This window comes from Coregonus lavaretus (genome assembly GCF_964263955.1).
Source record: "Coregonus lavaretus genome assembly, contig: HAP1_SCAFFOLD_1026, whole genome shotgun sequence".
NCBI lineage: Eukaryota > Metazoa > Chordata > Actinopteri > Salmoniformes > Salmonidae > Coregonus > Coregonus lavaretus.
This window is the reverse complement of record NW_028167062.1, coordinates 96,512-118,251: the sequence shown is the minus strand read 5'-3', so window position 1 is coordinate 118,251 and position 21,740 is coordinate 96,512. Positions and strand designations below refer to the sequence as shown.

General features: G+C 41.2%; 1 protein-coding gene across 1 annotated transcript; it reads left to right on the top strand.

Annotated features, from left to right (window-relative positions):
- Positions 1 to 4,324: 4,324 nt before the first annotated feature.
- Positions 4,325 to 21,016, top strand: LOC311113932 (zinc finger MYM-type protein 1-like; the record flags this gene model as incomplete). Its single annotated transcript, XM_084189206.1, has 3 exons — positions 4,325 to 5,160; positions 5,725 to 5,980; positions 20,975 to 21,016. Exons 1-3 carry the CDS (start codon positions 4,331 to 4,333, stop codon positions 21,014 to 21,016), a joined length of 1,128 nt encoding a protein of 375 aa, XP_084045332.1. The 5' UTR covers positions 4,325 to 4,330.
- Between the last annotated feature and the right edge of the window lie 724 nt (positions 21,017 to 21,740).

Below are 21,740 nucleotides of genomic sequence, written 5' to 3'. Positions count from 1 at the left end.
GCGTTTGGGGTAAACTGTTTATGCAACATTTTAAAACTGTTGGCTGCGGTGTAAACTAATGAATACGACCCAGGTAGTAGCCTACAACTCGGCTGTTGATGTCTGCCTCATGCTGAAACCTGAACTTAGCCTGAGGGGTGGACTATGATGCAAGCTAGATATACTGTTTTTTCAAAGCTTATCTAGATTTCAGTTAGCTTCACATTCCAGATCAGACTTCACCCATAAGAATATACAGAGCGCTAGTCATCAGGAAGGTGCTCTCTCAGCAGAACTGAAAATATCTCAATGACTTGACATGTTCTGGTTGTGAATTCAGGCTACAAGGTGAGAATCCTGCAAGGAATGATTGTAAAGTGTGTAGAGAAATTAAATGTATGGTGTAATTTTAGTACAGTGAATGGAAGTAAAACACTCAGACCTAACAGTCTACTTCTACTGAGACAGGTTTGTGTCAGTCTAATCATACAAAATGGCGCTAACTGAATGTGGGCAAGTCAAATTCAATATATCAATATTCAAGACTCAACCTTTGCAGAATCAGAATCACCTATATTCGCCAAGTACATTTGCACAAACATATGTAGGATCTTAATTTGAGCCAGTTTGCTGCAACAGGAAATGTGAATTATTATGCGAATTATAATTAATGGACATTTTTGTAGCGGTTGATACATTTTTATTAAGCGAAACTCAAGTCTGGCATTTCTACTTGGAAATTACAAACTTCATAAGCCTTTTAAAACCTCAAATACACTACAAGTTTTACATTTCCTGCATTGCGGGAAAGTTATTCTGCAGTGGGGGGGGGGGGGGGGGGTGATCAAATTAAGATCCTACATCTGTACACATAATTCTACATGGTGATAGTGACAGACAACATTTAGAGACAGAATACAGACAAAAGAGTTTACACAAATGTATGTACAACATTATACACAACTAGGAAGAGTGAGCATAGAGCTATAAGATAATGAACAGTGGATATACAGATATACAGTACAGTGGGAATACAGTTGGTATACAGATATACAGTACAGTGGGAATACAGTTGGTATACAGATATACAGTACAGTGGGAATACAGTTGGTATACAGATATACAGTACAGTGGGAATACAGTAGGTATACAGATATACAGTACAGTGGGAATACAGTTGATATACAGATATACAGTACAGTGGGAATACAGTTGGTATACAGATATACAGTACAGTGGGAATACAGTTGGTATACAGATATACAGTACAGTGGGAATACAGTTGATATACAGATATACAGTACAGTGGGAATACAGTTGATATACAGATATACAGTACAGTGGGAATACAGTTGATATACAGATATACAGTACAGTGGGAATACAGTTGGTATACAGATATACAGTACAGTGGGAATACAGTTGATATACAGATATACAGTACAGTGGGAATACAGTTGGTATACAGATATACAGTACAGTGGGAATACAGTTGATATACAGATATACAGTACAGTGGGAATACAGTTGATATACAGATATACAGTACAGTGGGAATACAGTTGGTATACAGATATACAGTACAGTGGGAATACAGTTGATATACAGATATACAGTACAGTGGGAATACAGTTGATATACAGATATACAGTACAGTGGGAATACAGTTGGTATACAGATATACAGTACAGTGGGTATACAGTTGGTATACAGATATACAGTACAGTGGGAATACAGTTGGTATACAGATATACAGTACAGTGGGAATACAGTTGATATACAGATATACAGTACAGTGGGTATACATATACAGTACCAGTATAAATATATCTAAGAGAGATGAACAGAGTGCTAATGCAGTATAGTTCAGTTATTTAGAGTACAGTTCAGAGATGGCTTGATGTGGTGTGCAGCATAGAGTGTATAGTCCTTTAGTCTCTATGGACCAGATGGCCAGTTGGTCAGGGCCACAGCATGGGGAAAGAAACTGTTCAGATGGGGGTCTATAACATCCAATCACATAGGTTTACAGCAGCTGACAGTTGCAACGTTATTGCTAATAACTCAAACTGCCTTATTTAGATAAAAACATAATCTCTGTACAGATGTAGGATCTTAATTTGATCACCCTGTTGCAGGAGAACTAAAACTTGTAGTGTATTTGAGTGTATTTAAGCTTTAAAAAAGGTTTCTGAAGATGATCAATTCCACTTTTGTGTTAAAAGAATTGTTCATTAATTATAATCCACATAATAATTAAAATGTCCTGTTGCTGCAGGATTATTTTCCTGCTGTAGCAAACTGGCTAAAATTAAGATCCTACATCTGTAGCAATACACCTCTCTTTGATGTACATGGCTATATCAGGATTGACTTTTGACCATTTGACATCTTTTATTTACTGTTGTTTAGGCTGGTTGAATGAGTTGCCTATAAAAGCTACTTCATCTGCAAGAGAACAGGCGGCTGCACAGGCGACTGTAAGAAGTTATGTGATTTCCTCATATGAACGTGAAAGTAAGTGTGTAGCCTACGCAGTTACCCAATGGCTGTTGAAACTGTGGCACATATTTCTCTGTAACATTAGAAGTCGGATAAATGTGTTGATATGTAGGAAAGACGGGCAGACCCTGGTAAGTCTAGGCTAAACTACAAACTATTATAAGGTTAGGTCGACGTCAGACATTCAATAGTCAGAGTAGGTTTGAGCTATGATCACTTATCATGCTGACAAACCTGATGGTCTCCGTTTGAAATGGTGTGTAAAATACCATATCTAGGCTACAAGCTCTGTCCTGCTACTGGTAGGCCTGTAACGTTATGGGAACTGATCTGAACAGGTTTAGGCTGGTCATCTAGGATATGTAGGCTATAGCTGAGGTATAGACCTCCATCTGTATCAGGACTAGGCTCCTGCTACTGTTACTGTTATAACGTTATGGGAACTGATCTGAACAGGTTTAGGCTGGTCATCTAGGCTATAGCTGAGGTCAGTGGTGATTTTAGCATGTCAATCTTGGTGGGGCAAAACATAAATAAAGGGGGATGCATGCCAGCAAAGCCACTCCACAACACAACACTAAACAATACATTCATTGCACTATAACGGTGACAAACGGTGACCACAAACTGTTAGGGCCTACATAAAGCAGAGTCCCAACAGCAGAGTCCCAACAGCAGAGTCCCAACAGCAGAGTCCCAACATCAGAGTCCCAACAGCAGAGTCCCAACAGCAGAGTCCCAACAGCAGAGTCCCAACCAGGGACGGCCTGTTCAATAGGGCGATATGGGCGACGCACTGCCAAACGGGAAAAGGAAGGGATTTTTTTTCTAATCAATTATATCACGGCAACAGTAGTTATCAGTGTTGTAATCTATACGTCTGATCTGCCACAGTGCCACACTGCCACTAAATGTCGAATCAGGCTAAAGTCGTGCTTCAAATGGCTCCACCCCCTTTTGGGGCGATTTCAGTCAGATTGAAAATCGCCCAGAACTTCTGTCATAGACTCCCATGTAAAATCTATTTTTTTCAAATTTCAGAGCCTTCAATACAATCTCAATGGGTGTCTGTGGGCTTGCACTTACGCGCTTTCGTCACATGAACGTAACTAAGAAAAGAGAGGGTAGCAGCGTCAATCAATTCACTACTACTATCAACATGGCTAGGCTTCAGTGCAACTCGGTTGTGTCTTTGAAAGAATTTCCCTTTTGTCGGCGAACAAATGAAGATAAATTGGCAACGAAACAATTAGGACCTCCCAGACCAAATTTAATAATTCAACAGGTTTCTACTAAAGGGGGGAAGTCCTACACCCGAGGATTTTCCAAAAATTGGTATGAACGAAAAACCTGGCTAGCAGGCTGCGATGTAGCTAATGCAGTTTTCTGCTACCCCTGCTTACTCATTCACCCTGAAGGCGGCACGGCAGACAGCACCGCTTGGACAGCGACTGGTGTAACCGACATGCACCATCTTTCAGAAAAGATTAAGAAACATGAGCTGTCAAAGACCCACATGGATAGCTGTTTGAGAATTTCTGCTTTGGGGAGAGTGAATATTGCCACTCAACTGGATGAGGGATACAGGCTAGCTGTCCGCCGCCACAACGATGAGGTTAGCAAGAACCGCCATATCCTCAGCCGGCTAATCCAGTGTGTGAAGTTTTGCGGCGTGTTTGAGTTAGCTTTGCGAGGCAAAGATGAAACTGAGGGCTCCACCAACCCTGGTATTTTTCTTGGACTTGTCAACTTTGTGGCACAATTAGATGAGGTGTTTGATGACCATCTTAAAAATGCTAAAGTTTTCAAGGGCACATCAAAGACCATTCAAAACGAGCTACTGGAGTGTATGCTAGCGGTCACGAGGGAACATATTGTGGAGGAGGTGAAGTCTGCGAACTTCGTAGCTATCCAAGCTGACGAGACCACGGACGTTTCTACACAGACACAGTTGGTGCTTGTGCTGAGGTACATAGATAGCAAGCACAAAGTGCAGGAGCGATTTTTTGAGTTCCTTCCCATCTCGGAATCAACCTCAGTCTCAATCGCCAGTGTACTTTTGGAGAGACTGAACGGTCTTTTTGCCGATGACGAGAAAGTCAAACTCATTGCGCAAGCTTACGATGGAGCCAGTGTGATGAGGGGAGAGAAGGCTGGTGTGCAGAAAAAGGTGCGTGAGCATTTCAAGAATGCCCATTACGTGCATTGCTATGCGCATCAGCTGAATTTGATCATGCAGCAAGCTACTTCTCGCATCAAAAAAGTGAACATTTTCTTTTCCGATCTGAGCGGGATTACAACTTTTTTTTCCCGGTCACCCAAACGCACCAGCATTCTTGACCAGACTGTTGCACGAAGACTGCCCAGACCTTCATCCACACGGTGGAACTTCAACAGCAGAGTCGTGAACACTGTCTACGAGAATCGAGACGACCTAATAGAATGTTTTGAAGCCATCCGGACGGGTTCATTGGGTTCATTTGACCAGGGCACAGTGAGAGAGGCATCTGGCTACGTGAGGATGCTGCATGATGAAGATTTTATTTTTTTCCTGCGGCTTTTTCACAAAATCATGCCCCACGTCGACATTCTGTACCAGAAGCTACAGAAGAAGGACATCGATGCTGTCTTTATCAAAAGTGCCCTCGACAGCTTCACAAGCAGTGTGCAGGCCATAAGGTAAGATTAAACAATATCATTCGATCTTTCTCAAAGCAGAGCTTTATTTGAAAATGTATGCATGAAAGGAGACTGCATTTGTGTTTGAAATTACATTATTCTCATTATATATGGCCAGTGGTGTAATCTATTTTATTTTATATACTATGTGTACTGTGCAGTGGTGCTCATAAGTGTATGAACACATTCTAAAGTTGACTAAAAAGAGGAATAAAAAAATAAAAAAATAATCTTTTGGAAATTTATCTTAATGACTTAATTAAAAAAGTTGGAAAATCCAACCTTTATGGACACCAATTTTCTTTTCTTTTTTATTCCTCTTTTTAGTCAACTTTAGCATGGGATCATAAGCTTATGAGCACCACTGTATACTGTGCTGAACATCCAGGCTATGTGAGACACAAAGGCTAACTTAAACACTAAAGACTTTATGCATCCCTGCCCATTTTAAGTGGAACTGAAGTATTTGTACTATACATCATGGATACATTGCATATACCTGTGCATCACATAGACAACAATACTGTACAAAGCCAACAAACACATTGGTCTGTTTGCCTTCAGGGACTCCTCTCAACAGCAGCTGCAAGAAGCAACAGGAGCCAAAAGACCCAGAACAGCTTTGAGAGAAGAGGAGAAGCAGAGGCTGTCTGAAGAGGTCTGCAACACCATCCTGGATCACATCAAAGAAAGGTTCTCTTTCTCTGGCCACCTTGTGAGTGCTACCTTACTGCAAGCAGACATGTTTGAAAGGTACTGCCATTCATTTCCTGATGAGGCTCTGAATGCCACTGTGAATGCATACCCCATGCTGAGCAAGGCAAAGCTCAAGACAGAACTATCTCTGATCTATGAGAATCCTGAATTCAAGGGAGGCTGTGGTGCACTGGCACTGTACCAGGTTCTCATGAGCTACAACCTCCAGGAGACGTTCTCTGAGACTGTGACTCTGTTGAACATCCTCATAACTACTCCCATGACAACAGCTGAAGCTGAGAGATGTTTCTCAACTTTGACACGAGTTAAGACATTCCTGCGAAATTCAATGGGCCAGGAACGTCTGAATGCACTGGCCATGCTTTCCATGGAGAGGGAACTAGTCCTCAGCATGCCTGATTTCAATGAGAAAGTCATTGAACGCTTTGCTGTATTGAAACAGAGAAGAGAACAGTTTCAGTACAAGTAATGTAGCCTCTCTCTCTCTTTGTCCCTCCCTCCCTGTCTCTTTAACACACACACGCCCAAATCAGTTCACAGTTGATGTTGTTTAAAATAGTTATTTTTCATTTTAAAAAAAGTAAAACAAAAAAAAATATCTGTTCATGTTCATTTTTACAAATCTATACAATTGGCCAGAATATGGTTGTTCATATTTACAAATCTATACAATTGGCCAGAATATGGTTGTTCATTTTTACAAAGCCATACAGATAGCTGTGTTTACCTTTTCTAGAAATTACTTTCAAATTCTGTTTTCAAGCAAAATGTCTATCACTGTTCATTTTCACAAATCTATACAAGAGGGCAGAATATGGAAGTCTATAAAAATGTCTTATTACCAATAACTTGCATCAATGTTTTCAGTAGCCTCTATCAAAAGCTCCTGCTTGCTTGTTGTGAATTATGCTCAGGTGCACATATTTCCAATTCAACCATGAGGCAAAAAATGTGGTAAAAGCTCTTGTTGATCCTGCAATCTGAACAAATACCAAGATGCTGTATTTTCAGCTGATATTTCATTTGTTTATGGAAATGCATATTGTTTATGCAGTGTTGAGGAATGTGAAAGAACACCCTTGATTATTTTTACTGTGATAACTTATTTTGATTTTGTAAGCCAACACTTTTGAGATCAGTCAATAAATGCTTCTGGTATTGACTTATATGCTGCCCCTGTCTTCATGTTGTTGCTGGACATATCTTTTTAAAAATGTGTGTAGGTCACCTAAATCATCAGAAAAATTGCCCCCCCTGAGAATTTTTTCAGGAGCCGCCACTGGTCCCAACAGCAGAGTCCCAACAGCAGAGTCCCGACAGCAGAGTCCCGACAGCAGAGTCCCGACAGCAGAGTCCCAACAGCAGAGTCCCAACAGCAGAGTCCCAACAGCAGAGTCCCAACAGCAGAGTCCCAACAGCAGAGTCCCAACAGCAGAGTCCCAACAGCAGAGTCCCAACAGCAGAGTCCCGACAGCAGAGTCCCGACAGCAGAGTCCCGACAGCAGAGTCCCGACAGCAGAGTCCCGACAGCAGAGTCCCAACAGCAGAGTCCCAACAGCAGAGTCCCAACAGCAGAGTCCCAACAGCAGAGTCCCAACAGCAGAGTCCCAACAGCTGCCCTATCATTTCTCTTCATTATTTCTCTTCATATGACAAGGATTAAAAAGGATTTGCCTGTAGATTGTCAACTTGATTCGTGATGATGACTGCTGGCTAAGATTTTGAAAGTATGATGTTGACATGATCAGTCCAATCAAAGCTACTGTAGATATAATGTGATTTGACGTCATTTTATCTGTGGCCAATGACCTTCTTGAATGCGCACTTCTAATGTAACTCTGTGGCAGCACCCAATGGGCTTGAATTTTCTAGCTCTACCCTTAGACTTGGCGGTGACGTAGTGTCCCCATGAGTGACAGAACACTGAGCCAATCACGAAGCAATGCTCTGTATTGTCTTCTGGCTTGACCCACCACCACAGAAAGCACTGAGCTAGGCTGAAACACCTGCATTTTGGAGCTGCCTTACTCAAGAAAACAAAAAAGAGACCATGTTTTTTTGCGGCTTTATTAACTCAATTATATATACATTATTTTTTACATTTTTTGCAAACTGATATGTGACACGTATTAATGCCAAAATAACATGCAAAACAGGAAAGGCCACCTGCCCTGAATGACGGGTCACCACTGGCTGAGGTATAGACCTTGATCTGCTTTACACAAAAAAATACTGTTATACATTATAACCTAGCCTACTTTAAATAATAAAAAATCTCTTAATTGTGGCAAAAAACCTTTCTCTATAGATCACTGATCCCCCTGCAGATCAATCAAGCCCGTTTTAGCCCTTCTGTCTACATTCTCAGATACGTTTAGAAAAGAACAGATTTAAAGATAATAATTGGCTGACTTTTAATGAATACAAATAAGTGTGTGACATGGCCATGGTGAAGAGATGTCACAACTACATATTCATGTGATTGCATTAAATCACCTGACTGTTTCGATATGTCTGTTAGTAAATGTTTTGTAAGAGATAATTAATAAATGATAACAATTCACATTCAAGAATTACTGTGTTAACTACAACCAACATGTTGGATCTCTTTTTAGGGGTCAGTGGTCTAAAATGAGTCTCTCTGGGGAGAGAGAGGAGGGGGGCCCTGCCTCTAAAATGAGTCTCTCTGGGGAACATGACACCAAAGCTAAGATGTGAGATGACAATTTTGTTTAAGAATTATTAAGAGTTTATTTCCTAAATGCTATTTCCACAATAATCAGAAATGGTTGCTTATGGGTACCTTCAATATTACTGTTCTCAGATGTTTAATTAATAGATTTTAGATGTAGATAATTATTATTATTTTTATTGCAAAAATATCCTGTATATTTGACTGTATTATCTGGTTGTCTCACCTAGCTATCTTAAGATGAATGCACTTACTGTAAATCGCTCTGGGTAAGAGCATCTGCTAAACAGGCGGGGCTCTGCCCTGAATGACAGGTCACCACTGCTCCAAAGCAATTACATGTTGCACAGGAACCACTGACTCGCTGCATGTTTCTATTATCAAGACACCTGCTGGTACCTCTTAACTGGTTAGTACAGCTCATGAGGTGTCCTAAATATCTGCCAACTAGGTGGGACGCTTATGAATAAAGAGGCTTCATGCATAGCTTTAATTTATACCCATAAGAGTAGGACTAAAATGGCTTTATTCTCAGCATTTATACGACACATTTTCTACTCTGAGACGCTTTTTGGATATGGGCCCAGATCTCAAAACATTGTTTTAAAAAACGAATCATTTTGTTTTACATAATAAAAAATGAATATTACTAATGTAAGCCAGTGTAAAGACTGGGTTTAGTTTATTGTGCTGCTCTGCTCATGTCCGCGTTCTGGAACTGTCCGCGTCCACGGACGGTTTGGCGCCAAGCATATTGTCCAGTTACGCGCAGAGTGGGCTGAGGTGATGTTGGGGAACAACGATGGAGTTCGTTACAGTGTTGAGACACCGAAGTTTATTGTTCAATTTGCTTTTTTGCTTAATGGTCAGTGACAGTATGAGTGTAGCCAGATCCTTTTCACTCGCTATTCTTGTTGAATTGTGTGGTTCACCGGATTCGTCATCATCCTCGAGACGAGGGACAGACGAACGACCTGCTAGCTAGCCAAGCTAGTCGGTACAGCTAGCTAAGCTAGCTACTCTTTACCAGCAGCATCCTAGTTATCCTAGCTACCACTACATCATCACCGGCTGCCTGCTTTTCTTGTGGACGGATGGAGCTCCCTGGTTGTTTCTTCCACCTGTTAAATACGGTGGAGGGCTTCTCCCTCTCTCGTTGACGGATGCTGGCTACCTACCATCCCTCTGTCCGGTTCTCCTCTCTTCACTAGATGGACGGTAACTTTAGTGTTTAATCCCTCTGTGTCCAAGGACCAAACTTTTTAATATTATTTTCGGGGCGCCTCAAGTGACATTTTTTACAACGTTTATTTCTGATAAAATTAGTTCATTGCATCCACCATGGAGCCCAGTTTCATAATATTACCTTCTGTCCCTGGTTATGATGTAATCGCGAAAAAACAGGCCTTATGTTTGGGCATTTTTCACCCTTCCAGCTCCTATTAGTTCTTCTGTAGGTTTACCTCAGGTAACTTATTATTTACAAGGTTACTGCTTGGTGACCGCGCTCACTGTTCACCTGAGTACATGTTGTGGTCATCAATAGTGAGGTGAGACACAGTTTAAGAGGCGATGGCTGGCTAGCCATCAAACATTTTAAGAAAAAAGTGTACAATCTAAACAAAACGCATGTCCCTGTCCTCTTTTTCAAGATGTGGCCGATTTAAACAGCCAGAAGACATTTTTTAATTAAGAAATAAAAATTGTTTTGATGACTTGTTGTTTCTAAATGACTGCTGGGTAATTTGATATGCATCGAAATCTTCGTTCGTAGGTATCAAATTGAGCGAATGCTGCGCAGGTTCACTGAGTTGCAAACCAAATGGGTATAATGGGGTGATTGTTGTCTAATCAGGTGGTCTAGCTAATGGATTTGTAGATCTGACACAGTTGCTACCTCAGATTATGAGCCTAGCAAGTGTCATATAGCTCAGTTGGTAGAGCATGGTGCTTGCAACGCCAGGGTTGTGGGTTCGTTTCCCACGGGGGGCCAGTATGAAAATGTATGCACTCACTAACTTTAAGTCGCTCTGGATAAGAGCGTCTGCTAAATATGTAAAATGTAAATGTAAAAAATGTAATGAATGAGTTATGTAGTACCCACAGATGGCCAAAGGGAGGCGCAAGAGTGCTATAAACCCATACTGTTTTTTGCCATATAAACCCTAAACCTAACAATCAATCAAATGTATTTATAAAGCCCTTTTTACACCAGCAGATGTCACAAAGTGCTATACAGAAACTCTTACCATACTTATAACCTATTTTAGCCATAACCCCTAATTCTAGGGTAGGGTAGCCTAGAACACTTTTAGAAACTATTTTAGTAATAATATTATCTTAGTAAATACAATTATAGTATTAAATAGCGTTTTGATTATTTTGTTGTTATTTTATTATATGTATAATTGCAAGACAGAACACTTGATAAATAAGACACATTTGTTTTATTTTTCAAATGTGGTTTGAATTGGGTGACCTAGTAACCTCTGTGTGAAGGTCCAGCAATTGGTGTGGGGCAGGTTTGAGACTGATCTAATACACTTTATTTCTCAGCTGCCTCACCAACGTCTGTACGTGAATTAATAACTTTTAATAGCAAAATATTTCCAATAGATGGCAGCATAAGACCACGAAGCATCAGTTATAGGCTACAAGCAGCAATATGATTGACATAAAATAGCATGCAACCAAATTCTAAATGTCCCATGATTTTCTAAAATGGTCACTCATTACTTTAGCTAGCTATATATCTCGTATTAGGCCTGTGATGCTTTTGGAAGAGCAATTAAATAGTGACTATAGCAGGTGTTGAACCCCTGGTAAATAATCACTAGTCAGATGCTCCAACCTCAACTCTAATATACATGCATTTTTAAATATCTAATATTGCGATTAAACAACCTCGGAATAGATAAGACAAGAGTGCGTCTTCCAGCCCACCAATGAATTAAATCATGCAACCCTCCCGGTTAGCAAATGTACCTCAACATGCCCCTCGCTTGTGCTAGAAGGCAGAGTGCTCGCTGCTGGTTGATGAATCTGACAATGAATGTACTAGGAAAATACGTTTTTCTCAACCAGAGGTGACTAAATTAATGTTCAGGCTTATTGATAATCTTTATAGTAATGAAGTATAATTTCAAAACATGAGCATAAAAACAGCTAATAATAAACATTAATCATCATTATATTATTTCACAGTAATCTGTTAAATGCCTTTTCAGTCGTTCCTTTTGCGTTAGCAGTGTGGCAAGGGACAGTAAAAAGCATGTGCAGGAGTTTTCCTGTGAGGGGGAGTGGTGGTGTATCCAGGGAGAAAACTAAACTAACCTTCTGAAATGTCATTCATGGTCTTATGCTGCCATCTATTGGAATTATTTAGCAACTGCAGTAGTACTGAATAAAGTATAGTACTGAATAAAGTATATCCTTACTAAAGTAGTAATTACTCAGATTTCAAAATATGACATTTTCTAGTTCATTTTACCACTTACAACCATAACATAACAATTTATAGCATAACAAACAATGAAACTGACATAAACCAAAAACACCATACATTTAGTTAACTATATATATATATATATAATAATAATAAGCCATTTAGCAGACGTTTTTATCCAAAGCGACTTACAGTCATGCATGCATAATTTTTTTTGTGTATGGGTGGTCCCGGGGATCGAACCCACTACCTTGGCGTTAAAAGCGCCGTGCTCTACCAGCTGAGCTACAGAGGACCACAGGAGCACAGTATATACTATTTTTTTAGATGGGTGACATTATCTGCCAAAGTAATACCACTGTAGATAAAGAAGAGCTCTCCAGTAGGTGTACCAAAACTTTGAAAGGCCATTTTCTCAAAATTGAGGTTACAAGTTTATCATCTTTCAAAGCAGAATTACTTTCCCATTGTTCCTCAACTGTAGTGTATGATATACCTTTTTCTAGCTGAGTCTCTACTTTTATCCAATGTAAAAAAAATAATAATAATCTAATTTTGCAACATAAGATTGAATCGAGCCGGTCGGCCACATTTGACTGTGTAAAACCTAGCAGTACTACTTATTTCTCTGAGAGTGAGCCAGATATATATATTATTACAGTGTAAAACCTAGCAGTACTACTTATTTCTCTGAGAGTGAGGCAGATATATATTATTACTGTGTAAAACCTAGCAGTACCACTTATTTCTCTGAGAGTGAGGCAGATATATATTATTACTGTGTAAAACCTAGCAGTACTACTTATTTCTCTGAGAGTGAGGCATATATATATATTATAACTGTGTAAAACCTAGCAGTACTACTTATTTCTCTGAGAGTGAGGCAGATATATATTATTACTGTGTAAAACCTAGCAGTACTACTTATTTCTCTGAGAGTGAGGCAGATATATATTATTACTGTGTAAAACCTAGCAGTACTATTTATTTCTCTGAGAGTGAGGCAGATATATATATTATTACTGTGTAAAACCTAGCAGTACTACTTATTTCTCTGAGAGTGAGGCAGATATATATTATTACTGTGTAAAACCTAGCAGTACTACTTATTTCTCTGAGAGTGAGGCAGATATATATATTATTACAGTGTAAAACCTAGCAGTACTACTTATTTCTCTGAGAGTGAGGCAGATATATATTATTACTGTGTAAAACCTAGCAGTACTACTTATTTCTCTGAGAGTGAGGCAGATATATATTATTACTGTGTAAAACCTAGCAGTACTACTTATTTCTCTGAGAGTGAGGCAGATATATATTATTACTGTGTAAAACCTAGCAGTACTACTTATTTCTCTAAGAGTGAGGCAGATATATATTATTACTGTGTAAAACCTAGCAGTACTACTTATTTATCTGAGAGTGAGGCAGATATATTTTTACTGTGTAAAACCTAGCAGTACTACTTATTTCTCTGAGAGTGAGGCAGATATATATTATTACTGTGTAAAACCTAGCAGTACTACTTATTTCTCTGAGAGTGAGGCAGATATATATATTATTACAGTGTAAAACCTAGCAGTACTACTTATTTCTCTGAGAGTGAGGCAGATATATATTATTACTGTGTAAAACCTAGCAGTACTACTTATTTCTCTGAGAGTGAGGCAGATATATATTATTACTGTGTAAAACCTAGCAGTACTACTTATTTCTCTGAGAGTGAGGCAGATATATATTATTACTGTGTAAAACCTAGCAGTACTACTTATTTCTCTGAGAGTGAGGCAGATATATATTATTACTGTGTAAAACCTAGCAGTACTACTTATTTCTCTGAGAGTGAGGCAGATATATATATTATTACAGTGTAAAACCTAGCAGTACTACTTATTTCTCTGAGAGTGAGGCAGATATATATATTATTACAGTGTAAAACCTAGTAGTACTACTTATTTCTCTGTGAGTGAGGCAGATATATAGCATTTTGCAAAAAAAAAGATTATTTGTCTCTGAAATGAAACCATGAAGTGATAGATTTTAAACAAATACATGTCTGTCATTGAACAATCCCAAGCCATGATTGATAGTGAAGAAACACACCAATCTCTTTCATAATTTATTCAAACAATAAAAGCTAATTTACCAACATTTCTGAAAATGGATATATAGTATTTTGGAATTAAACTCTTCTCATGTTTCCCCATCTGAGCTCAGAGTAGATGAGAGATGTAATGTTTGTCTCTGTTTTGTTGAAGTCCAATCAAGCAGGAGAGACCAGCCTCCCCTGTACCCAGCTGTGTGTCCATGAAGAGTGACTGGTCTATGGATCATCCTATATTCTTCAGAGAGGGAGACTTTTCTACTGAACAAAGGTAAGAAGAACTCATGGGTCATGGTCAGTGAGTTAAACAACACTGTCTCTAGTCATTTCTCATCTCCCATTTTCCCATTCATTTTTTTTGTTTTCATAATCCATAGGCCAATCCTTTTTTCAATTTTCATAGTCCTGAAACAATATTAAACAAACACTACATTCCCTCCCTGTGTGTGTGTGTGTGTGTGTGTGTGTGTGTGTGTGTGTGTGTGTGTGTGTGTTTGTGTGTGTGTGTGTGTGTGTGTGTGTGTGTGTGTGTGTGTGTGTGTGTGTGTGTGTGTGTGTGTGTGTGTGTGTGTGTGTGTGCACTCCCTGGATGAGGAAATGTAATCTGATGTTTTGTCCACAGAAACCAAAAGGAGAGATCAGAGTCAGAGATTCTCAGTTGTCAGTCTTCCCAGAGTCATCAAACAGACCTGGCCTCCATATTCAGTGTATGTGGTCCTGTTATGTACATTTGTTTTTGTTTACCTCAAGTAAAGTTGATCTGTCAATCATTCATTAATGTGTTAATGAGAAAGCATTTAGTCTCTTGCTTAACTGATTTACTTGATTTATTTCAGTTGCTTGAAGAGAATATAAAGAAGAGGTTTCAATGTGTATTTGAGGGGATCGCTAAACAAGGAAACCCAACACTTCTCAATAAGATCTACACAGAGCTCTACATCACAGAGGGTGGAACAGGAGAGGTCAATAATGAACATGAGCTGAGACAGATTGAGACAACAACCAGGAAACAAGCAAGACCAGAGACTGCAATCAAATGTAACGACATCTTCAAACCCTTAACTGGACAAGACAAACCTATCAGAACTGTATTGACAAAGGGAGTCGCTGGCATTGGAAAAACAGTCTCTGTGCAGAAGTTCATTCTGGACTGGGCTGAAGGAAAAGCAAATCAGGATGTCCAATTTGTATTTTCATTCCCTTTTCGGGAGCTGAATTTGATGAAAATTGAAAAACACACTTTGATTAAACTTCTCAATCACTTCTCAATGGAAACCAAAGAATCAAGAATCTCCAACTACGACAAGTACAAAGTTCTGTTCATCTTTGATGGTCTGGATGAGTGCCGACTGCCCCTAGACTTCCAGAAGAACAAGATCTGTTGTGACGTCACAGAATCAACCTCAGTCGATGTTCTGCTGACAAATCTCATCAAGGGAGTTAGAGGGTGGGTTGGGGTGGTCCCAGGAGGGGTTGGAGGGTGGGTTGGGGTGGTCCCAGGAGGGGTTGGAGGGTGGGTTGCGGTGGTCCCAGGAGGGGTTGGAGGGTGGGTTGGGGTGGTCCCAGGAGGGGTTAGAGGGTGGGTTGGGGTGGTCCCAGGAGGGGTTGGAGGGTGGGTTGGGGTGGTCCCAGGAGGGTTGGAGGGTTGGAGGGTTGGAGGGTGGGTTGGGGTGGTCCCAGGAGGGTTGGAGGGTGGGTTGGGGTGGTCCCAGGAGGGTTGGAGGGTTGGAGGGTGGGTTGGGGTGGTCCCAGGAGGGGATGGAGGGTGGGTTGGGGTGGTCCCAGGAGGGGTTGGAGGGTGGGTTGGGGTGGTCCCAGGAGGGTTGGAGGCTGGGTTGGGGTGGTCCCAGGAGGGGTTGGAGGGTGGGTTGGGGTGGTCCCAGGAGGGGTTGGAGGGTGGGTTGGGGTTGTCCCAGGAGATTGACACAGGGGCAGCTGTATCTCTTGTGTCAGAAAAAAGACACTGAAACACCTTCCACTTCAACCAGCGCACCTCGTGTTAAAGACTTACACAGGTGAATCTGTCGCTGTGAGAGGCATCACTGATGTCACAGTTCAGGTAAACAGACAAACTGAAAAGCTGCCACTCTATGTTGTGAAAGGACACTATGCATCACTACTGGGATGTTCATAGTTGGAGAAAATCACACTGGATTGGCCATCAGTGCATACAATGACACATGGAGACACAGACCTACCTGCCATCTTAAAGAAACATGGAGAAGTCTTTAATGGACAGCTGAGTAGTATGAACGACATTACAGGGAAGCTTAGCATTAAGCCAGACAGCAAACCAACGTTTCTGAAAGCAGGACCTGTACCTTATGCTATCAGACCAGAAGTCAAGGCTGACTTGGAGGCTTTAGTCAAGAACAAAGTACTGGAGCCGGTCAGCATGAGTGAATGCATGAGCAACACCCATCTACCAGTCCTTAACACTAGAACCGCCTGTTCTTTCAGCATATAAGTACCCGCTAGAGAAAGTTACCAGGCGTCCACTTTAGCAAATGCATCAGATGCATATCAACCAGCAAGGTGCAAGGTGTGCAAACATGGTTTGTTAAATAAACGCTTGATACATAGTGCATCATATATTGTAAAGGATTAATTGCATGAAGAAATATTTGTGGAAATATATAAATAAAATAACAACAATAGTTAATTCTACAAAGTAAAAATAAAATCGGCCAATATCCTATTTCTGTTTCCCTTACAATAAAAACATTACAGTGTAAACCATTTAATCAACTGTATTTGTAGATTCAATTAGTAATAGAGTTAATAAAGTCCATTTACAGTTTATTTTGACAAAGTACAAATTAAAAAAAGTATTATAATAATAATATAACTAGCCAGGTGCTCAGGTGAAATTATTTGCTGTATTCATAAACAAAAGCACCAGTGCATTAACAATTGTAAAGGATGAATTGCATAAATAAATATTTGTGGAAATATATTGATGACAAGATATAAAAACAATCATTTGTTGCTTGTATCAGACACTGTACCGAGCCTTTACACATGAACCAATCACGTCTTCTCTTTATGGTTCGGTTCCACAAACAAATCAAATCGGTTGCCTGCACACAGTTTTCATGGGCCTTGTTCGGCCTGCTGTCTTGACATTGTGTATTTTTCCCCAGTGGGAGCTGTGGTGCTTGGGGAAGAGGGAGAGCAGGACCTGCTGTCTTGACATTGTGTATTTTTCCCCAGTGGGAGCTGTGGTTCTTGGGGAAGAGGGAGAACAGGACCTGCTGTCTTGACATTGTGTATTTTTCCCCAGTGGGAGCTGTGGTGCTTGGGGAAGAGGGAGAGCAGGACCTGCTGTCTTGGCGGCCTGCTTGGTGACTGTAGCTTCTTTCTCTGCGTTCATGTGGTTCTCACCAAGCTCACATGCCAGATCCATGATGAAATGTCTCCTGCTGACTGTCTTGTCAAGGCATTGCTTGTACAACACGTGTTGATAGCAGTCATGTCGAGCATATTGTAGAACACCTCAACAGGCCAGAGGAGAGTACCCCCTTTTACAGAGTACAGTCAACAGGCCAGAGGAGAGTACCCCCTTTTACAGAGTACAGTCAACAGGCCAGCGGAGAGTACCCCCTTTTACAGAGTACAGTCAACAAGCCAGAGGAGAGTACCCCCTTTTACAGAGTACAGTCAACAGGCCAGAGGAGAGTACCCCCTTTTACAGAGTACAGTCAACAGGCCAGAGGAGAGTACCCCCTTTTACAGAGTACAGTCAACAGGCCAGAGGAGAGTACCCCCTTTTACAGAGTACAGTCAACAGGCCAGCGGAGAGTACCCCCTTTTACAGAGTACAGTCAACAGGCCAGAGGAGAGTACCCCCTTTTACAGAGTACAGTCAACAGGCCAGAGGAGAGTACCCCATTTTACAGAGTACAGTCAACAGGCCAGCGGAGAGTACCCCCTTTTACAGAGTACAGTCAACAGGCCAGAGGAGAGTACCCCCTTTTACAGAGTACAGTCAACAGGCCAGGGGAGAGTACCCCCTTTTACAGAGGACAGTCAACAGGCCATCGGAGAGTACCCCCTTTTACAGAGTACAGTCAACAGGCCAGAGGAGAGTACCCCCTTTTACAGAGTACAGTCTGGACATCTGGTCTAGCATCCACAAAAATAAAATAGAATAGAAAAGGATATAATTATATAGAATGATAATACTAATAGTAATAATATGAATGTAATATAATAAAAGGGGATCCTATTTGGTGTTTGGCAGATGGGAAGGCTATCTGTATATGGTAGAGATACTGTATATACCTTTGTGTTATTGTAGTCTGTCACTGTCTCCGGTTTCTTCTTCTGGTCACCGCCGGTGGCAACAGTGGGGTGCATGGTGCTGAGGAAGCTAACACTTATTTATTTTACATCTGTACACCGTTGCTTTACCACTCTCCATCACACCGTGAGTGTTGCTTTACCACTCTCCATCACACCGTGAGTGTTGCTTTACCACTCTCCATCACACCGTGAGTGTTGCTTTACCACTCTCCATCACACCGTGAGTGTTGCTTTACCACTCTCCATCACACCGTGAGTGTTGCTTTACCACTCTCCATCACACCGTGAGTGTTGCTTTACCACTCTCCATCACACTGTGAGTGTTGCTTTACCACTCTCCCTCACACCGTGAGTGTTGCTTTACCAGCAGCTTCTGCCTTTGTTTGTTCACTGTTCCGAGCACACTAGTCTTCTTTACTTTCTCTGACCTCACCCTGCTGAAACACACCCAAGTAAAGACCACATAGCTACCGTTATATGCTTGTCTGGTTTTACCCACTTTTACAGCCAATGAATGGACTGGTATCAATATGAATCAGTGGAATAAACAGACTAGTTAACCATGAATAATGTTTACATATCTTGCACTACTCATCTCATATGTATATACTGCATTCTATTCTATAATATTCTACTGTATCTTAGTCAATGCCGCTCTGTCAGTGCTTGTCCATATATGTATATATTCTTAAATCCCATTCCTTACTAGTTTTGTGTGTATTGGGTATATGTTGTGAAATTGTTAGATATTACTTGTGAGATATTACTGCACTGTCGGAGCTAGAAGCACAAGCATTTCGCTACACCCACTATAACATCTGCTAAACACGTGTATGTGACAAATAAAATCTGATTTCATTTGATGAGGACTGTTATTTATTTAATCAATTGTAGAATGCTGTAACGTAACAAAATGTGGAAAAGGTCAAGGGGTCAGAATCCTTTCTGAATGCCCTGTATCCTCCTCTTTCTACCTGGTTTCATTTTCCTCTGTCAACCACCAGCCTCTCATCTCCAAGACAAATGAATGAGGTGAGAAAAGGAAGAGGTGGATGTACTGAGGCGGCAGGTATTTAAGGGGGTCAGCCGCAGCACTAGCCGGGACTCCGGACTAATCACTAACTCTTACTCTGAATGTATCCTGCAGCGCGCAAGGATACCATATTTGAGTGATCTAATGTAGAGCCACATAACTACCTTCATTAGCAGCCAAGCATCGATCAACATGTCACCAGAATAAGACCCTGGATATTTATTGGAAAGGAGCATCAATCTCATCACCTTGCACGTTCACCATAATTTATTTCACCTGTAACCCAGGCCCGGCGGTAGGATTAACTCGGCAAGGGGGCATCAGAAATTACTAAGGGGGCACAACTATTTTCGCTTGCTGATAACACAGGATGGATTATAATCGATAGTACAATTACACACAATGTATTTGCAGCCACGCACGGCTGTCTTGCCGCAAGAATACAGGCTACTGCACCGCTTTACAAACGTGGACAATTCATAACCGTCTCGAGAAATTACAAGTTATCACAACGCTACACAGCTACATGCACAATACCCATCAATCCAATGCAAAACAGTTGCTAATTACCGTAATAACCCTTCCTCATGCCAATACAATGCAAAACAGTTGCTAATTACCGTAATAACACTTCCTCATGCCAATACAATGTAAAACAGTTGCTAATTACCGTAATAACACTTCCTCATGCCAATACAATGTAAAACAGTTGCTAATTACCGTAATAACCCTTCCTCATGCCAAAACAATGCATTTTGAATGGCGGAAAGCAAACAATAATGTACAATGCACTACCAGGACTTATCGGTACAATGCAGCTTGGACGCAGCTACCAAGCTGTCTTTCCACAAGAGTGCCGTCCTACACTGCGTATGATAACAGAGACATTAGTATTCCATAGCAACGAGTTGTTTATGGCAACACTATAGCTACATCGTTACTCAACCATTTGTCAAGGTCTGCCCACCCTCATCAATGTAATGCAAAGCACCTCTTCTACATTATAAAACAACATTAAAAACAATCTGAATATATTATAAACCAAACATTTCCAATCCAATCACAGAAATCAAGCAGTAGACTTGGCAGCAACGCCAATAAAGAAAATCACGTCTACGCCTATTTCTGACGTTTGCCACGCATTTCCAAAAGCTAGCAAATAACTCAATACTCCAAGCCCAGCCAGGCTGCCTGTTCTCACCCAGATTCAAAAGAGTTGCAGCCTCCTTGATGCTGTGTTGAACCTCCTCAGCAGTCTCTCGTTCCACTCTCCACGGAATTTGCTTGTAAGATCCCTCTCAAATGCCAGTTGAATCAGCTGCCCTTTCCTCCTGTGCAACATACTCCGTCTCTGCTCACTGAATACGTTTTTCTATGTTGAAAAGGAGTTCTCGCATGTTGCCGTGGATGCTCCAAATGTTAATCCCAGCTTCAATGCCATCATCATAGTAGACATTGCTGTTAGAGGCCCGGAGAATCTCTCCAAAATGCTCTGCGATGTCCATTTTTCTTCTCCAGATCGGGCGATTTCAGTCTGTAGAAACTGGCGTGCGACAGTAAACTCAGTTTCCACAAAATCTCCTGAGATTAAGTCCAGCAGTGGTTCCACTTTTTCCACATCCATAAATGTTTCATTCTCTGGGTGCAAGGCACACAGGGCCTCAACAAGTTGGCGGTTCATTGGTTAAATCTTGCTGACATTTCTCCCAGTACAGCATCCAGAGTGTTGAAAAACAGTATTTTGCACTCCCTCTCATTGTCCTCTTCTAGCTGGCCCATTGGTGTTTCCACCACATATTCTTTCAGATTACTACTCACTACTCTTTGCCGTTTGCTTGGAGCGGGGGTGTCCGTATGCTTGTATTTCTCCCATAACTCATCAAACTGCATCTGCCTTGCAGCAGTCACTCTCTGCCTTTGAACCACATGCTAAAAAATGTCAGTTTTCTCCCACAGTACAGGCGGGTTGGGTATTTCCCCAGACAAACCTGTGCTGGCTCCTCATCACCGAGGTCATCAGGCACTAACGGAGGCGTCGGTGCTTGTAATATACTGGCGGTGCTGCTGTTAGTTTCGGTCTTGGCGGCAGCAGGCCCCTCCTCTGGTTGGTTACCTCATATGCCACCAGGTTGCAAGACGGTTGAGCAGGTGTCTTTGCTGCTGGGCTCAGCGGCCTTGGCCTCTGTGATTAGCGTCGGCTCAGTGGCCTTGGCCTCTGAGATTAGCGTCGGCTCAGCGGCCTTGGCCTCGGTGATTAGCGTCGGCTCAGCGGCCTTGGCCTCGG